Here is a 19,273-nt window from a genome sequence, read left to right as displayed (position 1 = left end):
ATTAGAAGATTTAGGCCTGAAGCCACACGCAGTATTTCCATTCTCTACTAATTGGCCAGAGCTGGTCATGTATTTCCCCTATGACCACAGCTTTGTAACATAGGGACAAGGTAGTCTAAAACTACAATGTGTCCCCAGGGGGAGACTGAAATCCTGGCCAGCAGCACTAATGACTTCCACATCTCCTTTCCAACTAGCATATAACCTAAGGCAAGAAGAAGTTAATTGGTCTTTTTCTCTTCCAGTTCTTCAAAATACTGAGGTATTAATGTTCTTAATGTCAAAGACCGGAAGAAGAAAGAGAGCACTAATTAGGCTACTTGGCCAAAGGAGATACATGGCATTATATTACTGTTTTGTACAGGAATTGGAGTTTTAGATAAGCATCCCATCTGCTAAACACCTGCTTCATTATTATCAGGAAAAAAAAGTAGGTTTAGTTATTGATTTTTTCCTCTATTGCCAGTGAAACTTCAGAGTTCATCAACTATCTTTTATTTAGGAATAATTGTGGTTTTAGTCTTGCCAGAAGATGGTACTAACTTTGGGATACGCTAGCTAAACGTGTGGTACTATGGTTAAGAGGCATTTTAAAATTTGATCCCCAAATAATCCTTTGTATAGAAAGTGGATTTGACAATTGGGATCTTGTCAGCTGGGTTTCTCCATACACACAGATATGCAAATTCACATCCTCATGTATTCAGTGGTATTTATCCAAGAGCAGGGTGTTCTATAAGCAAAGAAAACAGCTTAGTGAGGACTTAGCCAGCCTGTTTTGGAGCTTGGAAGCGAAGCTGTTTGAGAAGTCTGGAGAGCAGAAACATAATGAACTGACATTTTGGGGAACTAAGAATTGCCAATCTAAACTTTATCAAACATGGTTAAATATCACTTTGGGACTGAGACATAACATATCAACCTCAAGCCTGCAATTTTAGGCTCCATATTTTGCAAGAGATGTAGTTGCTGGATAGAATATGGGCTACGCTGTTAAATTTGAATTTCAGATACACAATAATTTTGCAGTGTAAGTATGTCCCACGTAGATATTGCTTTGAACAGGAATGGGAGTTCTGTGCAAGCGCATATCTATATGGGATATACTTATACTACAGTGTTGTTCATTGTTTATCTGAAATTCGAATTTAACTGGACATTATGAGTTTTTATTTACTAATATGGTGACTGTATCAAGAATGAATGGCATGAACATTTAACCTCGTTCACCTCCTCTTCCAAGGTAGAAGTAACAGTTGCTCCCATGTGGCCTGAGAGTATCAGGATGAAATTTTTTTTTTAGCTCGATCCTTCTAAGATAGTTAAAACAGGCATAGGAAGGGAAGTCACATCCTGTCCAGATCTCGAGGCTTATTGCTGTATATATTTTACATCTATAGCTATTTTTCAAATAGCTTGAAACATTCTGGAAAAAGCAGATGATAGAGCCTTAAAACCTGGATAGAAGTGCAAAAAAGTTTGAAAATCTGCCCTCAAAGTCTGCAGACTATCTCACTGGACCCTCCTTGCCGTGAGTAGTAGCTGTCATCGAGTCAATAGAAAGGCTGACTTTGATGAGCCCGTTTCCATGTTAAAATGATCAAAAACAACATAATTGATGTCAGACGCAGACAGGACAATAGTGCTGTGTTTTGAGGATTAACCCTCCTGGAGATAAGCAGAGACAGAGGATTGCTGCCTTGAACATTGCTGCTCTAGCCTGAGGCTACTGCCACATACAAGAATGGCTTTTCTATCTCAAGCATCCTTTTGTCACGTAGTTGGTTGACTCTGGCACAGGTAACCGGTGGTTTTTGAGTCATGGCACTTTGCCTTCCCACCCAGTTATAAACCCTGCTTAGTTTTGTTATGAATCTTTTTTTATTTTTTAAATAGCTGAGTCCTCTGCAGTGTTAACTATTGCTTAATAAGCTGTAGCCACAGTTAGGGGATTTCTTGCAGGAACAGAGATGTTCAACTCTGCATCTTTTGTTCCTTAACACGCAGAACTACAATATGATGATTTGCTTGGCTTGGTAATGTTGCTGTGTGCCAGGGAAATTTCCAGTAGAAAAGGTCATCCCAGTGTTAGATTTTCAGACTTTTCAGCTGTGACTAACATTAAATGACCAAAGGGATACTGTCAAGGTTTAAAAAGCTCTCTTAATCAGTCTGCCAGTGCCGTGGGCGTAAGGGGTTGGCTTTTAGTGTGGTTTAATCCAGAAAACGCCAACTGTATTGAAGTTATGACCTGCCAGATTTAAAGTCCACCAGGGGAAAATTGTTGAATGTTGTGCTTGTGGAGCCATAGAAGGGCACTGCCCCCACCCCGCTGACCTCTCTCCTCTGTTCTCTCTGCTGTCTTCTCAGTTGTATTGAAATGGACATTTGATCTAGACACCGGGACAGCCTGGTCCAGATACCGCTCCCTCTGAAAGACAAGGGGACTAAAAAAAAGACTGAATTAGTTTACCTCTAAATAAAAAACAGGCAGATACTCATGATTTAAGGCTCCTTTAAAAATTCTATTTATTTGTTTTTTTACTGGTTACTTATAAAGACTTCAACAACTGTAATCTTTTCTACCTGATGTGAAACAGCAAGGTGGAAATAGAGAACAAATCAAAACATATCACCCTATTAAATCTCTGACTGTCTCACTTCCACCTCTTGCTTAAAAAACAGGATGGGAAGTCAGTGATTGGTTCCCGATGTGATAGAGTTTGGAGGAACCAGGTTCTGGATGTTAGAGCCTTCCCTGGGCCATCTACAGGGCAGGAATCTGGTGAGCTCTGCTATAGCTGATGCAGTCTTGGGGGTCTCTAGGGTTTAGAGGCAAGTGAGGAACCCAGCAGACAGTTCCCCCCAGAGGAAAGCAGATACTGGGGGGAAGTAGGCATCAGGATGAGAGGGCAGCAGGGAGCTCACGCTAGGAGAGAGACAGGGATCTAACCTCTGGGAGTGGAGATAAAATTCTAATTCAGAAAACAATGGAAGTCTTTGCAGATACTATTTTAAAAGACTTTTAAATCAGAAAATGTAGTAGCTGCAACTGTACTTGAGCATTATTTTCCTGTCATTGAAAATTCCATTATTTGATTAAAATTTCTGAAATGACACTTCTAGAATTTATTACAGTGTCTGATTGCAGTGCTGTAACTCTGAACACATTTTGTCATAGACTAGGGTACTTTTGAAGTTTGTTTATTTTGGCTTCCTCTTACTTGTGACCTAACTGCTAAAAGCGATTTATCTCAGAGCCTTTTAAAGTTGTATTCTTTAGGAGGAGGTTTTTCCATTGCAAACAGTACTAAAGAGTCTTTAACACACACACAAATGATCCTCTGTCTCTTTCTTTCCTTCCTTTTTTTTTTTTTTTGGCCGCACAGCGCCACATGGGGGATCTTAGTTCCCTGACTGGGGATTGAACCCATGCCCCCTGCAGTGGAGACACGGAGTCCTAACCACTGGACTACCAGGGAAGTCCCTCTTTATTTCTAAGTGGATGATTTTAATGTCATCTTCTTTAGCCTTAGCGATTTCAGGACCTACATTCTATTTCAAAGATGGCCTTATCTATGCAGACTGACCTGGCCTTTTCTTTCACTTCCCAGGCTGTCGGTTTCAATAATAGTCCCTTCCTGGGCAGCAACATCATCTATCAATTTTGCTTGATTTGCCAAAACAGGCTCAGTAACATGGTGTTTAATCAGTGATGCTGGGCTGAGTATGCCAGAGGGGGCCTCTGTTTCCCCTCTTGTAACTTGAGGAGTGTCATGTGTTGGATAGTGTCTCCCCCAAATTCATGTCCACGTGGAACCTTAGGATGTGACCTTATTTGGAAATATGGCAGTTGCAGATGTAATTAAGGTAAGAATTCAGATGAGATCATCATGGATATAGGATGGGACGCTAAAGCCAATGACTGGTGTCCTTCTAAGAAGAGAGGGAGTCGGGGGGGAAAGAGAGAGACACACAGGGAAGAGGCCATGGCAAGTTAGAGGCAGAGATTGGAGTGATGCTGCAACAAACCAAAGAACACCAGGAGCCTTCCAGGCCTAGAAAAGGCAGGGAAGGATTCTCCCCTAGAGCCTTTGGAGAGAGCGTGACCCTGCTGACACCATGACTTTGGACTTGTGGCCCCTACAACTGTGAGAGAATAAGTGCTATGTAAAGCCACCAAGTTATGTTACTTTTTATAGCAGCCCTTGGAAACGAACACAAGAGGCTTTGTGAAGTTAGACTGTGTAAGGCTGGCTTCTCTGTGCTCCAGGGGACCTGGCCAGAGCTGGAGGGGATGCCAGTCCATGTGGTTTCGGGGCACCGAGCAGACTGGCAGGGCAGAGACGCAGACATAGAGTGTTATAACTGGGATCCAGTTACTACAGTGGGGTACAGAGTGGCATTTGGAGACAGGAGCAAGGCAGACGGAGTAAAACTTCAGGGCGGCAGCTGCAGCAGGACACATCTGTTGCCGCGTTACCCACACTGACTTTCCTTTTTCCTTTGACAGAGGACAGAGTTGCCCTGGGTCCTACTGGAGCTGAACCTGACAGAGGCCAAGGGGCAGATGGGCCCTTCTAGGGGTAGAGCAAGGGGGCCAAGCAGCTCATCACAAGAAACAGTGGGATAACTGAAGGTTTCTGGATGTACAATCAAGTGTTCACTACCTGCACAGTTGTTTAGCGCTGTGTGTATTCCATGCGTTTTTAGAAGTGGATAGTGGATGAGTTGAAGGCTTTTGTCCTCAGCCCCAGAGTGTTGCTCCCAGGTGTCCTTTTCTTGACAATATCACTGCAGCAGCCCTGGTTCAGACCTTCTAGGTCATACTGGAGAGCGGTACTAATTATGAAAATATTACTTCTATGGTTATGACCATGCACAGCCTTGTCTTTTTAAAAAAATTTATTGAGGAATAATTGACAAATATAACTGTATACATTTAAAGGGTACAGTGTGATGATTTAAAATATATGTACATTGTGGAATGATTGCCAAGGTCAAGAGAACTAATATATCCATCACCTCACATAGTTAAAACTGTGTGTGTGTGTGTGTGTGTGTGTGTGTGTGTGTGTGTGTGTGTGATGCGAATGCTTACGATCTACTCTCAGCAGCTTTCAAGTTTACAGCACTGCATTATTTTTTTTAATTTTATCAAAGTACAGTTGATTTTCAATGTTGTGTTAGTTTCTGCTGTACAGCAAAGTGATTCAGTTATACATATATATATTCTTTTTCATATTCTTTTCCATTATAGTTTAGCACAGGATATTGAATATATCAGTAGTTCCCTGTGCTATACAGTAGGACTTTGTTGTTTATCCATCTTATATATAATAGTGTACATCTGCTAATCCCAAACTCACAGCCCTCCCCCACCCCCTGCCCCACCAGGGCAACTACAAGTCTGTTCTTTATGTCTGTGAGTCTGTTTTGTAGACATGTTCATTTGTGTCATATTTTAGATTCCACATATAAGTGATATCATGGTATTTGTCTTTCTCTTTCTGACCTACTTCGCTTAGTATAATAATCTCTGGGTCCATCCATGTTGCTGCAAATGGCATTATTTCATTCTTTTTAATGGCTGAGTAATATTCCATTGTATATATGTACTACATCTTCTTTATCCATTCATCTGTCAGTGGACACTTACATTGTTTCCATGTCTTGGCTATTGTAAATAGTGCTGCTGCGAACATAAGGGTTCATGTATCTTTTCAAATTACAGTTTTGTCTGGGTATATGCCCAGGAGTGGGATTGCTGGATCATATGGTAACTCTATCTTTAGTTTTTTGAGGAACCTCCATACCGTTTTCTGTAGTGGCTGCACCAGCTTACATTCCCTCCAACAGTTTGAGGGTTCCCTTTTTTCCACACCCTCTCCAGCATTTACTATTTGTAGACTTTTTAATGATGGCCACTCTGACCAGCACAACACTATACTACTAGCTATAGTCACCATGGGAACAGCCTGGTTGTGAGTGCTTTATCATAGTAATAAATTTATATTTAATATTTATATGATATTTAGTATATAATAAACTATATAAGAATTCACTTAATTCTCATAACAACCCTATGAGGTGCCGGTACTTGTTCCTTTTTGCAGAAGAGGAAACTGAGGCACAGAGAAGTTAAGTAACTTGCTCAAGACCTCAAAAATGGAATGAGTAACTGAACGGTATTAATTATTAGGTATTAATTATGGTTGTATTAAAATTGATTTATGTTTTTTATTGATTGAGGAGTGGATTAACCACATTTGGGTCCTCAATCTACACAGTAAGTAGATTACTGCAGGTTTTGAATGTGTCCGGGGCCTTGGAGGATAAGACCTGGCTGGGCTCAAGAAAAGGAGGGATCCAGCATTCCTCTAACTTGTTGGGATGAGAAGAATATATAATTTTTAATAAAGGAATCAATCGCAGAGGGATTTCCTCGTACTTGCTGAGGAGTGATGGGAGGGAGATAGAGATACTTTAATGGCATATCTTTGTCGTTAATGACAGGGCCTTTGCCAGGTGAATGCTGTGGTTTGGATGCTGGTTGGTATGTTTCATACGACTTAATTTTTTCAGGCTGTGTGCGAGTGCTTTTCTCTAGGCATGTGATTGGGGCAGTCCTGTTTGGGTGTAGGCATGTGAGCAGAGAGTGGCAAGACAGTCAGCTGCCACTTTGCTGCAACTGGTGTTTTCTGACTGTGTTTGGGTTCCTGGAACCTTGCCACCTTGGGGAATCTGAGGCATGTTGGTGACCCATCTTTTAGGCTTAGCAGTTGCATCAGAGATGGAGAACTGGCTCCAAAGTAATTAGAAACCAGGTAGAATATATTATCTTCAAGCCTGGCTTTCTTTTAATTAATTAATTAATTTTCCTGCACCGCTTGTGGGATCTTAGTTCCCCTACCAGGGATCGAACCTGGGCCCACAACAGTGAAAGCCCACGTCTTAACCACTGGACTGCCAGGGAATTCCCAAGCCTGGATTTCTTAACATCACAGATGTTGCTGACAGTTTGTACCAGGTGTTGGTTTATCGTCCACCTTGGCTGTGGTTGGATGGCAAGATGCAGAACTTTTGACCTTCAGATCAGGCTGTGAACACATGGAGTGATGCAGGACCCTCTCTTTCTTACTGTAACAGCAGGCATTGAGGGTGCCTCTGCAGGAGAGGCCCCAAACCAGGGTAGTTGTGGGACTACTTTGCTTGAGGGGAATGTATGATTACTGGGGAGAGGGCGACAGGAGCCACAGTGGGGTCTCTGTAGTGCCCTGGGTGAGAGTGCAGCCTCTGTTGTCATTCTGTGTGTGCTTGGATCCCCGTGAGGCCCCTAAGGTTACCCACAGGTGAAATGGTGGATAATAGTTTCCTCCCCCGCCGATAAGGTTGTTCAAGGATTGAGATAATCCTTGTGAAGTACTTACTGGAATGCCTGGTACATAGTAAAAGCTTAATAAATATTAGCATGTCAGCTGTCAGTAGAGTTCTTATACCTAATACATTGCTGTAATAGAATGAAAAGTTCCTATCCTTTTAGGAAAAGACTGATTGTTCTGTGGCCATGGTTACCGGTAACCATCAGAACCTGGTTTTTTTTAAAATTAATTAATTAATTAATTTTTGGCTGCGTTGGGTCTTCGTTGCTGCGCGCGGGCTTTCTCTAGTTGCGGCGAGCGGGGGCTACTCTTCGTTGTGGTGTGCAGGCTTCTCATTGCGGTGGCTTCTCTTGTTGCGGATCACGGACTCTAGGCGGGCGGGCTTCAGTAGTTGTGGCTCGCGGGCTCTAGAGCGCAGGCTCAGTAGTTGTGGCGCACAGGCTTAGTTGCTCTGCGGCATGTGGGATCTTCCCAGACCAGGACTCGAAGCCATGTCCCCTGTGTTGGCAGGAGGATTCTTAACCACTGTGCCACCAGGGAAGCCCCAGAACCTGTTTTTATATTTGTTTAAACTGATCAGTGACAGCAGCTCACCAGCCTGCTAACACACCCAGTTGTAAAGCCAGTCAGCAACGGCTTAACTCAAGTGAGCCGGTCAGCTCCGTTCTCACTCCAGCTTTGCTTCTGCACCTAAAGGTCAGCGGATGCCTTCATATGCCAGCCTCTGGAAGTCTTCCAACCCTCGAGCTCAAAGAGTCTCCAAACCCTATATAAGACCAGCCCTCCGTGCATTGTTTAGGGAGAGTGTCTGTTAAAGTGCAGCTCTCCCGTGCTCGGCAAGCTATCAATTTGGCTTTTTGTTCAGATATTGAGTTGAGATCTCTGCCTTCAGCAGTCGAGATGTGTGTTATGTGCTAAGGGATCATAAAGATGGGGATATAAGGAAGAGTTCACATGAGAGGCGATTTCTGGTCCAAGTTGTCTGATAGGAGTTAAATAGAGAATAATCACGGAAGGAGGGAGGTCTTCTGACTTGAGGGAACACACCGCGAGTGATAATGGCAATTTAAGGGCTGCTACCTAATTTGTCATCCCTGGACTGTAGGGTGTGCAAAGGGTAGGGTGATGGAAAGTAGGACTGGAACAGTTAGTAGGGGCTGGATTGTAAGGGCCTTGGATCCCGGCCTAAGCAGTTTTCCTGTTCCTCTCAAACATATTTCTAACTTTCTAAGTCCTAACCACAGAAGAGACTGAACTTTTTCCATAAGAGGGTGTTTCTTTGAAATCTCCCTATAGGGGATATTTGGCATTCTATTTTGGCTTTCCAGCATCTGAACTCTGTTCTTGAGCTTGGAGAATTTCCCACATGAGGGAAAAAAGCAGAATCTTTTTTTCCACTATAGAAGTTAAAAATGCCAGTATTTGCTTTTCCACCCTCCCTTTCAGCTAGGAGACGAGCAGAACCTGGGGTGGGAGCTGATACAACAGGAGAGGAGACCTGGGCTGTGTGCTGTGGTCATGGTGGTGGTGCCCATTGCTACCGTGTGGGTGAACATTGCACGCTGCAGAATCCAGTGCCCTTCATTAATCCAGAAATTCACATATTCCCAAAATTTTAGTATTGAAATCAGGGTGATCCTGAAAATCATTGTTGTGATAGAGTTTGACAAGCTGTATTATCTACTTTTTCCCTTAAGAAAATAAAATAATAACATAATGGTCTTAGGGTCAGCAGCATTGGGGATACTCAGTGGTGGCAGAAGTGTCCATGTTGGACCAGTTCTGAGCACAGTTTTGGCCTCATAGCCCCACAACGCGTTCTCCAGGCCTTTGGGTTATTTTCTAAGCTTCCCAAGAAATTTATTCTTTGATTAAATTAGAGTTTGTTTTTATTGTTTGAAGCAAAGAATCCTGACTGGTACATGCAAGTCATCTTAAAAAGCCTTAAGAATGCTGCAGTTTATTAGTATAATGGTTTTAATGGAAGTAGGGTTTTTTTCTCCCCAAATCTTCACTTAAGTTTGATGTCCCAAGAAACTATGCCATGTTAGTAGCTCATCACTCAACCAATATTTATTGACAACCTCTGTGTGGTATTATGGAGAATGAGCTCATAATGGAGCGTTTATTCCAACATGTATCTTGCGGGTTTGCATCTCTCTGGCACAGCACCTGATACCTGTCATTCGTATCCTGGGGGATTTGACCCAGGTTAAGAAGCACAGTGCAGGCAATGGAGAGCTGGTAGATGCTTTAACGTGAAGGACTGATGTGACCTGATTCGTAGAATTGCTTCTTAGGGGCTTTCTTCAGTTATTCTCATCATCACTCATTTGGTGGAATCCTGTCTCCCTTCAGGGTTTCCTGTATCTTGAAGCTCTATGGAAACAAATTCGGAGCAGGGATCTATGACTTTTGGGTCTGAGACTCCAGATATCTGTGGAGCTCCAAATGCTTTTGAGTTCACATGTTCTGGATGTTAAGCTCTTTTTTCTTTCCAGGTAATTGCTGGGTTTCCAAATTAAAAACTTCCTCAAGCATGAGTGGTGCTACAATAAGTATTTGGGTCTAACAGATCCTTAGACTTCTCCCAGGTCCACATGAAAGCATTTTCATGAGTTACTGTTTTTTTTTTTTTTTTGCGCTATGCGGGCCCCTCACTGTTGTGGTCTCTCCCGTTGCGGAGCGCAGGCTCAGCGGCCATGGCTCACGGACCCAGCCACTCTGCGGCATGTGGGATCTTCCCAGACCGGGCCACAAACCCGTGTCCCCTGCATCGGCAGGCGGACTCTCAACCACTGCGCCACTAGGGAAGCCCCATGAGTTACTTTTACTTGGAATATTCAGTTCAGTCCGTGTGTGTCATCTGATCTTATTGTGTGGAAGGAAACATTCTTCCTAAATAGAGCCCCCCTTTGACGCAAAAACTTTACATATTCTACAGTGGCTAAAAAGTCTGATAAAGGTCTTAGAAATAAACAGTCGTGGTTTTATCAGTCTAAGTTCGCTGAGAAATTAGACATAGAGGTTGCTTGTGTGGCCTTTGATAAGACAAGTCTTGGATTCTAGAGAGTTTGTCTTGGTTTGTACTAACATTGTAGATGGAGATCTTTTAAGAGGGAGCTAATAATTTACACCTTTGTGGGATCCCCTAAAGTCTGGTATGTGGGGTATTACCAAGGAAAGCTAGCATCGAAGACTTGGCATTTTCGACCACTCTTAAAATGGACCAGAAGCCACAACGCAAGTGGATGTTAGGTATTCACAAGATAGCACTATTTTCAATGTGTCTGTTCTCTTTAGCTATCTTAGAATAATTTTGTTGGGATTTATTGTCTTACTGCTGTTATTTTAAATTTGAGTTTCTATAGTACATCATAGTATTTCATTTTCACTTCAGCTTATTTTAATTCCAGTTGTAAAATGCTTTTTAAAATAAGTTTCTGTGAAATTAAAATCCATCCAGGCATTTCTGGTTTCTGAGATAACATTATTTCTCTTCCTCTTTCCACTGCCTTCTACAGCCTCCCTCAAAAGAAAAAAAAAAAAGCCTAAAACAGAACCATATGTTTCAAAGATGGGAGAGATCTGGTGCTTCCACAAAGTCTTTAAAAGGAGAATGTTCGAATGACATGATTCTCCTTTCTGTTAACTGTCCCACATTTTGTGAGAACAGTTAGACTTCCCTGAAAGTCCTCAATGAGTGGTTCAACAGGATGAAAGACACATATTCCTTGTTAATACAGGAAGGCGCTTAGAGCCCGGTGTTGAAAGCTGTGAAACACCCTTGTCGAATGCTGTGTTTTGTTCAGCAGTTGGATAGCAGTTCAGTGTTCCATAGGAAGACCTGAAGTTTTCGTTTGTTCAGAATTTGTAAGAAAAATTCTGGGTGGAATTCGACATGACCGTCAGCTGTGAAAAGCTGTTCAACATAATAATGATGTAGACAGGATTATAGTAATTACAATATTACAACATTATTATAAACATTATAATCATAATGTATAAAACGGATTCTTTTCAAGTACTTAGATGCCCTTATTTTAAGAAACATACTTGATAAGTTGTGCTCATGGATGGGAAAACAATTTGAGAAGTTTACGTGCTGCAAATGCAAGCTGCTGTTAGTGTTTGGCAGTCTCTGATCTATTCAGTGAAAGAGCTGTTCAAGGCCCTTCCCTAGGCCAAACTCTCTTAGCCTCATCCCAGTTACAGAAATGAGCACGCAAGCCGTGAGACGCTGGCACTGCAGTAGAAGTATTTAGTTCTTTATGTTGCGGAGGGTGGTGTGTGTGTGTGTTTAGATTTCCCCAATCCACAAACGACTGTTCCTCAGCATCAGGCTCTGGTACTGCGTGGACACGTTATGACTGAATGAATGAATCAACACAATTTTGTACAGTGCTGGAACACTTTGAGAGACTGAAAGAAATGCGAGACACAGACATCCTCTCTGGGGGTGCTGGCTTACGTTTTAACTCGAGGGACGCGAGCTAAGCACACATTCTGCATAGACTGTGAAACAAGGCTGTACTGGATTAAGCATACAGAGAACGAGAGGAGAGTCCAGAAGGAGAGAGATAGGGCTGCTGATGTGGCCTAAAGTCATCAGAGGACATGGGATTGGAGGAGGACCACCCAGGATCCATGGGCTATGGTATGCATTGTATATTTGTGTACCCCCCAAACGTGTATGTTGGAACCCTAACCTTTAATGTGATGGTATTTGGAGATGGAGCCTGTGGGAGATGGATTGGTGCCCTTGTAAGAAGAGAAAAGAGAGGGCTTGCTTCCTCCCCCTCTGCCATGTGAGCCTAGAGCAAGAAGGCATCCATCTGTAAACCAGGAAGGGGGCCCTCACTAGGAGCCCGGTTGGCTGACCCCTTGATCTTGGACTTCCCAGCCTCCAGAACGGTGAGAAATAAATCTCTGTTGTTTAAGCCACCTCGTCTATGGTATTCGTGTTAACATCTGCCTGAACTAAGACAGGATATAGATGATACTGGAATGAGGCAGACATCCCGGGAATGAGGAGACTGCATTGAGAGGGCAAAGGATATGAGTTGAAAGGTGATCAGGGCACAGAGGGATCTTCTCAGAAGATATTGTGTATCTTGTGGTGCTCCTAGGCTTATTGATTTGATCATCTGCTATTACAATAGGAGGTTGGAAATGGGGAGGAATATGCATTGACTTGGCAAAAACTAGAACTGTCTTCTTTTCCTTTTTTTCTTTCTCTTTTTCTTCTTCTTTTTTTTTGTTGGTTGTTATTTTCCTGAGGGATGATCTGTTTTATTTTCCACTATGGTCCCACGGCTAGAACCATCCCTGGCACTGTAGAAAGTATTCATTATGTATTTGAATAAGTAGCTATCAAGAAACCACAGAGTTTAGGCCCCCTTTGCCACCTGCTCATTGAGTATGGAACTTTTTCTGAATTTGAGTAGCCCTAGTTCTCCTGTGCTTGACATGAGTGGGGAAGCTTGAGGAGCTGGGGTCATTTTTGTGATGGTAATTTTGGATTTTTCTCATGGCTGCTCTGGGAACTGAAGACTAATTTGATTCTTGCTAAACTACATAAAATAAACAAGGGAGCTTGTGAAATGGAACACTGAGGGATATTTGAAAGCAAAGAATAACAGACATAGTTTCATCATTTCAGAAAATAACATGGTAGAGTTTCCATATCAACAGGCTGCTCACTTTCTCTGTGAAAAGGGGAATAAAAGGTGATTTTTTTTCCTGGGAAGGAAGTATTCTATAGTAAAAAAGAGGCATTTAGAGGAGTTTAAATCCCAACTCAGAGGGAGATGATTTAAAATATGCATAAATATTTAATTTATATTAAATCACAGAAATTATAGTAATCTTTTAAAGTCAAAATGAGGCGCTAGCTTAAGTCGTAGGCTTAAGAGGCAGTGGGGCGGAGAAGGGAGTGTACCCTTTATAAAGGCGCCATCATGTCTTTCATGCCTCTGCCCTGTGGATATGACCGGGCTCTAGTAGGAGGGCTTATGCTTGTGTCACCATAGTTATAGGTGCTGACTCACTGCACCCCTTGTCCCATTTGGTCATAATTTTTGATTCCTTGCTGATGGAAATTGTGTGTCTTTACTAAAACTTAACATACCTAGAATGTAAGAAACAGTGGCATCTATTTTAGAGAACATTATTTATAACATTTTCAAACACAAGTCATATGGTTGGGTGAACTCTTACTAATATTTATTGTTTCTTTTTTTCGCCTTACCCTGATTTCCCACAGAGAGTTAAAATCCTTTAGCATTACAGTGAGATAAGAAAGTAGGGTCAGGCAATAAGCCTCCTTCTCTGCATTTTCTTCCCATTTCTCTTTCTTGGTCTTCTTTGCAGTTTCCTTCCCATCTGCCTGTTTCTTAAAGGTTTGTAAAATGAAATACTGTTATGTTAAATTATAAAAACAATATATACTCATTAAACAATTCAAACAATAGAGTATAAATTAACACATCCCACAAAAAAATAAGTACACAATAGTACACACTGTCAGATACACACACATATTTGGTCATCCCCTCCACCTTTCCCATGAACGCTTACTAGTTTTTTTTGTTTTTTGTTTTTTGGGTTTTTTTTGGCTGACCTGCATGGCTTGTGGGATCTTAGTTCCCTGACCAGGGATTGAACCCATGCCCTTGGCAGTGAAAGAGTGGAGTCCTAACCACTGGACCACCAGGGAATTCCCTTCCATGGGGTCTTATTGTATATACTATTTTGCAGCTTAATTTTTTAATTAATTAATTACTTTTTTAACATCTTTATTGGAGTATAATTGCTTTACAATGGTGTGTTAGTTTCTGCTGTATAGCAAAGTGAATCAGCTATACATATACATATATCCCCATATACCCTCCCTCTTGTGTCTCCCTCCCACCCTCCCTATCCCACCCCTCTAGGTGGTCACAAAGCACCGAGCTGATCTCCCTGTGCTGTGCAGCTGCTTCCCACTAGCTATCTGTTTTACATTTGGTAGAGTATATATGTCCATGCTACTCTCTCACTTCGTCCCAGCTTACCCTTCCCTTTCCCCGTGTCCTCAAGTCCATTCTCTACGTCTGTGTCTTTATTCCTGTCCTGGCCCTAGGTTCTTCAGAACCATTTTTTTTTTTTTTTTAGAATCCATATATGTGTGTTAGCATACGGTATTTGTTTTTCTCTTTCTGACTTACTTCACTCTGTATGACAGACTCTAGGTCCATCCACCTCACTACAGATAACTCAATTTTGTTTTGTTTTATGGCTGAGTAATATTCCATTGTATATATGTGCCACATCTTTATCCATTCATCTATAGATGGACACTTAGACTCTTAGCTTAGTTTTTAATTTAACAATATATCATCAGTCCCGTAAATACTGGTGTTTCTCAGGGTTCTCTTCTAGGTTTTCTCTTCTCTCTCTGCACATACTGAATGGAATTCTTCCACTTGTAGTTTTAGTCACCTTCATGCTTATTTCCAAACATATATTCCCAGCCCCTGTCTGGCTCTGGGACCCCAGCCCATCTGTTTATTTTTGCCCACTTGGATGCTGTACAGGCACGACACCCGACTTTTCCTGAACACCGTTTCTCTTCCTGTTTCCATCTCAGGGAGCAGCGATATTATTCACCCCATTTTCCAAGCTCAAGATTTGGCCTCATCTTCAGTCCATCCTCTTTTTCATTCAACCACATCCTGTCAATCACCAGGCCTATTGTTTCCACTGATTCAATATCTTTTAAACCAATGAGTCTTTCTCCATTCTGACTGCCACCTCTGTAATGCCAAGTGAGAGTCATCTCTTGCTTGGGGTGCTCTATTGTCTAACTGTCCTCCTTTCTGTCCCTTTCCCTCCTCACCTTCTAATTCACTTGCCTCACAGGTCCCAGATGATCTTTCTCCAGTGCGAATCTAAACACGTCTTACTTAAAATATTCAGAGAACTCTCACAGGGCTCATACGATCTGGCCTCTGCCTGTGCCTTGCCCACCGCATTGGTCTCACCTACCCACCCGTGTGACTCTCACCGCAAACACCGCCAACCGCTCTGAGTTCCTGGAACATGCCAATTTCTAGTTGACACCTGTTTGCTTTGGTACATTCTGCCTCCCTGTTTCTGCTTCATCCTTTAGACCACTTCAGGGATGCTTCTCCCATGAACTGGATTTGGTGTCATTCCCACATGTTCCCAGAGCGTCTCACACAAACCTGTATCCTATTGTAGCACTGCTCATACTGTACTGTAGTAGCTTGTATGTGGCTGCCACCACCATCGCCACCATTAGACTGCAAGCTCCCTGAGGGCAAGAATGAGGAAGAGCACAGAATGTAGCCCCTGATAGAAGCCGCATGTGTGAACGATAAATGAATGTACAGATGACCCTTGAGCAGCATGGGTTGGGCCACTTATATGCAAATCTTTTTCAAAAAATATAGTACCTCCGTTTTCATTTTACAGGTCTTTAAATGAGCTAATTGTGGGGAAAAGTTTGTGTTGATTAGAGAGCACAGTATGTGGAATCAGAAGAACTAGGGTTCAAGTCCTCATTCTATCCAAATGGTTTCAACTTCCCGCCCTTGGGTGAGTCACTTACCAATTCCTTGGTTTTTGAGGCAGAGATGATAGTACGCAGATTTTCGACTGGGGGTGGGAGTAGGGCATCAGGTGCCCCTAACCCCTGTGTTGTTCAAGGGTCCACTGGAGTCAGAAACCCAGGAAGCCCCTAATGCTGAAGACATGGCCTGTCCCTGAATCCTAGGAGGTAGAATGGTCAAGTCAGAAGCTTCACACGCCTTGAGGGATCAGGCGGGTTCAAAGGTCAGCATAAGCACTTTTCAGGGCCTGGGCGTGGCGGTTTGAGATACCAGTGCTACTAGGGAGTAGAACAAAGTAATGGTGACCAGAATCTGCCTTCTGCTTTCCTTCGAGCTTCATCCTGTTTGCGGCCTTCTGTAGACTCAGTGACATGTTACAGTTGGAGTGAGTGGAAGAGTTGGAGGCTTGTACAAGGTCCAACTCCTCAGTGGGGCAGGAGCAGATGTGAGGCTTCCTGGAACGGGGTGCTTGGATTTGGGGCAGTCACAACACCCAAGGCGGCTAACCTTGCCTCTCGTGTAGCTGGTTAAACCTGCCACTCCCCGCTGGCTACCACCTGTGTAAACTCATGTTCGGAAGACCTTCATTTCCTATGAACCTCTCTCACTTTGGAGTCCCGTGTCCTTTATCCACATGCTGCAGAGGAACAAAAATCAGTACCACTGAGAACCCAAATGCCTGGAGACCCTCTCTGATACTCTGTTGTATGCTCTCGAGATTTTACACTTGAACACCACCCACCCCAGCTGTTACACGTTGTTAAATGTGACTGCTTTCACGCTGATTTGCATGGGATACTTCTCGGGTCTGCAGTGATCACGTTAATTTGTTTATCAGGACCCATAAAATAGAGGCCGCCCAGGGGCCCAGATCACCTCACCAACCTAAACCTGCCCTTATGGGAAACACCTGTCAAGGAAATTGAGCACAAACCAATCACAGTCCTCTAACTCAGCTTTAGCTAGTTTATCTTACCCTAGAAAATAGGACCCACCAGCCTTATAAGGAGTACCCGTCCGCCTAGCCGAGCATGCGCGCCTTCCACATTGCTGTTTCGAGCGCTCTTTGCAACTCACGCTCGCCCAGTATCCTTTGGGAAGAGCGGTCCACTGATTGTGAGGCCCTGGACTTTCCCAGTCCACGGATTGTAGTCCCTTGGATGAAAGATATCACACTCGTTACCAAGTTGTTTTGGTTTGGTCATTGGACAGTGGTGATGAGATGGGACTGGAAGACAGGTGCTGAAGATTCCGGGGACGGCTCCTAGATGCAGATGAAGGTACCAACAGAGCCCTCTTGATTTGCTACCTTTTGAACCTCTCTGCGGGATCTCCAGGAAGCTTCTCTCAGGTGGAGCTCTGCTGCTTTTGCATTCTGAGCTCTTTGAGTTTGTTTGTCCTACTTCTTCCAGGTGGAAAATTGGGGTGTGAGAGACTCTAGGTTTTCATGGTGAGGCTTAAGGTCTCAGGAGCTGTGCACAGGCAGCCAGAAACAGTAAATCTGGTTGAATGAGGGAGGATTATTTCAAGGGAAAATAATAGTTACCCCTCAGTCTAAAGAAAGCAAGATGGAAGCTGTCAGGGAACTCACAAAGCTGCCAGGTAAGCCTCCACAGCATAAACTGCTGGGGGATTTGGGGAAATAAATAAAGAGAAGAAATTCAGGCTTTTTTGACCAAGGGAACATCAAAATCTAAGTAGGCCCAAGTCAGCTATTAAAAACCATCAGGGAATCCTCCACTATAAAGAAATCTTTTTGTTTTCAATTGAGGTAAATTTGGTATATAACATGTTAGTTTCAGAGTATAACATAATAATTTGACCTTGGCATACACGACAGAGTGATCACTACAGTAAGTCTAGTTTCCATCCATCACCATAAAACTGACCTCCTTCACCATTTTTGCTCACCTCCAACCCCTTTCCCCTCTGATAATCATTGATCTGTTCTTTGTATTTGAGTTTTGTATGTTTGTTGGTTTGGTTTTTAGCTTCCACACATAAGTAAAATCATGCAGTATTAATCTTTCTCTGCCTGACTCATCTCACTTAGCAAAATACCCTCAAGGTCCATCCATGTTGTTGTAAATGGCATTATTTCATTCTTTTTTATGGCTGAGTAGTATTCCATTGTATATATGTACCACGTCTTCTTTATCCATTCATCTGTCAGTGGATACTTAGGTTGCTCCCATATCTTGGCTATTGTGAATAATGCTACTATGTACATTGGGGTGCATACATGTTTTCAAGTTAGTGTTTTCCTTTTCTTCAGGTAAATACCCAGGAGTGAAATGGTTGGACCTTTAGATAGTTCTGTTTTTAGTTTTGGGAGTAACCTCCATACTGTTGTCTAGAGTGGCTGCACCAATTTATGTTCCCACCCATGGTACACAAAGGTTCCCTTTTTTCCAGTTCCTCCTCAACACTTTTACCTGTCCTTCTAATAATAGCCATTCTGACAGGTGTGAGATATTATCTTGTTGTTTTTACTTGCATTTCCCTGAGATTTAGTGATGTTGAGCATCTTTTCATGTGCTTGTTGGCCATTTTTATGTCTTCCTTGGAAAAATATCTTCTCAGATCCTCTGCCCACTTTTTAATTGGGTTTTTTTTTGTTATTGAGTTGTATGAGTTCTTTATATTTTAGATATTAGCCCCTTATAGATTCATGATTGACAAATATCTTGTCCCATTCAGTAGGTAGACTTTTTATTTTGTTGGTGGTTTCCTTCACTGTAAAGATGCTTTATAGTGTGATGTAGTCTCATTTGATTACTTTTGCTTTTGTTGCCATTGTCTTTGGAGTAGATCCAAAAAAATATGGCGAAGGGTGATGTCATGAAACTTACATGTATGTTTTCTTCTAGGTGTTTGATGGTTTCTGGTCTTACATTCAAGTCTTTAATCAATTTTGAGTTAATTTTTGTGTATGGTGTAAGATAGTGGTCTAGTTTCATTCTTTTGCACATCGCTGTCCAGTTTTCCCAGCACCATTTATTCTTTTGCACATGGCTGTCCAGTTTTGCCAAAGGAGACATACTTGTCTCCTTTGTCATAAATTAATTAACTACATAAGCCTAGGTTTATTTCTTGGCTCTGTTCTGTTCCATTGATCTATGTGTCCGTTTTTATGCCAATACCATACTGTTTTGATTAGTAAAGATTTGCAATATACTTTGAAATCAGGGAGCATGATACCACCAGCCTTGTTCTTCTTTCTCAAGATTTCTTTGGCAACTTGGTGTCTTTTGTGGTTCCAAACAAATTTTAGAA

General features: G+C 42.4%; 1 protein-coding gene across 15 annotated transcripts in view; it reads left to right on the top strand.

The window, feature by feature from the left end:
* The window catches only part of FAM13C (family with sequence similarity 13 member C), a 149,000-nt gene that overhangs the window by 42,379 nt on the left and 87,348 nt on the right, over positions 1-19,273 (top strand). The window contains exon 1 of one of the 15 annotated variants that reach the window (XM_027091904.1): positions 11,551-12,039. The exons of the other annotated variants lie outside the window; for them this stretch is intronic. Within the exon in view, the coding sequence (XP_026947705.1) occupies positions 12,037-12,039 (3 nt within the window). The 5' untranslated portion in view covers positions 11,551-12,036. Of the gene's footprint in view, positions 1-11,550; positions 12,040-19,273 lie in introns of those variants that run through there. 15 annotated transcript variants of the gene reach the window in all.

Source organism: Aethalodelphis obliquidens, unplaced genomic scaffold (assembly GCF_003676395.1).
Source record: "Aethalodelphis obliquidens isolate GAN/ISIS:26980383/991018 unplaced genomic scaffold, ASM367639v1 scaffold73, whole genome shotgun sequence".
Taxonomy (NCBI): domain Eukaryota; kingdom Metazoa; phylum Chordata; class Mammalia; order Artiodactyla; family Delphinidae; genus Aethalodelphis; species Aethalodelphis obliquidens.
Note: the sequence above shows the minus strand (reverse complement) of the source record. Positions and strands in the feature narration are given on the sequence as shown.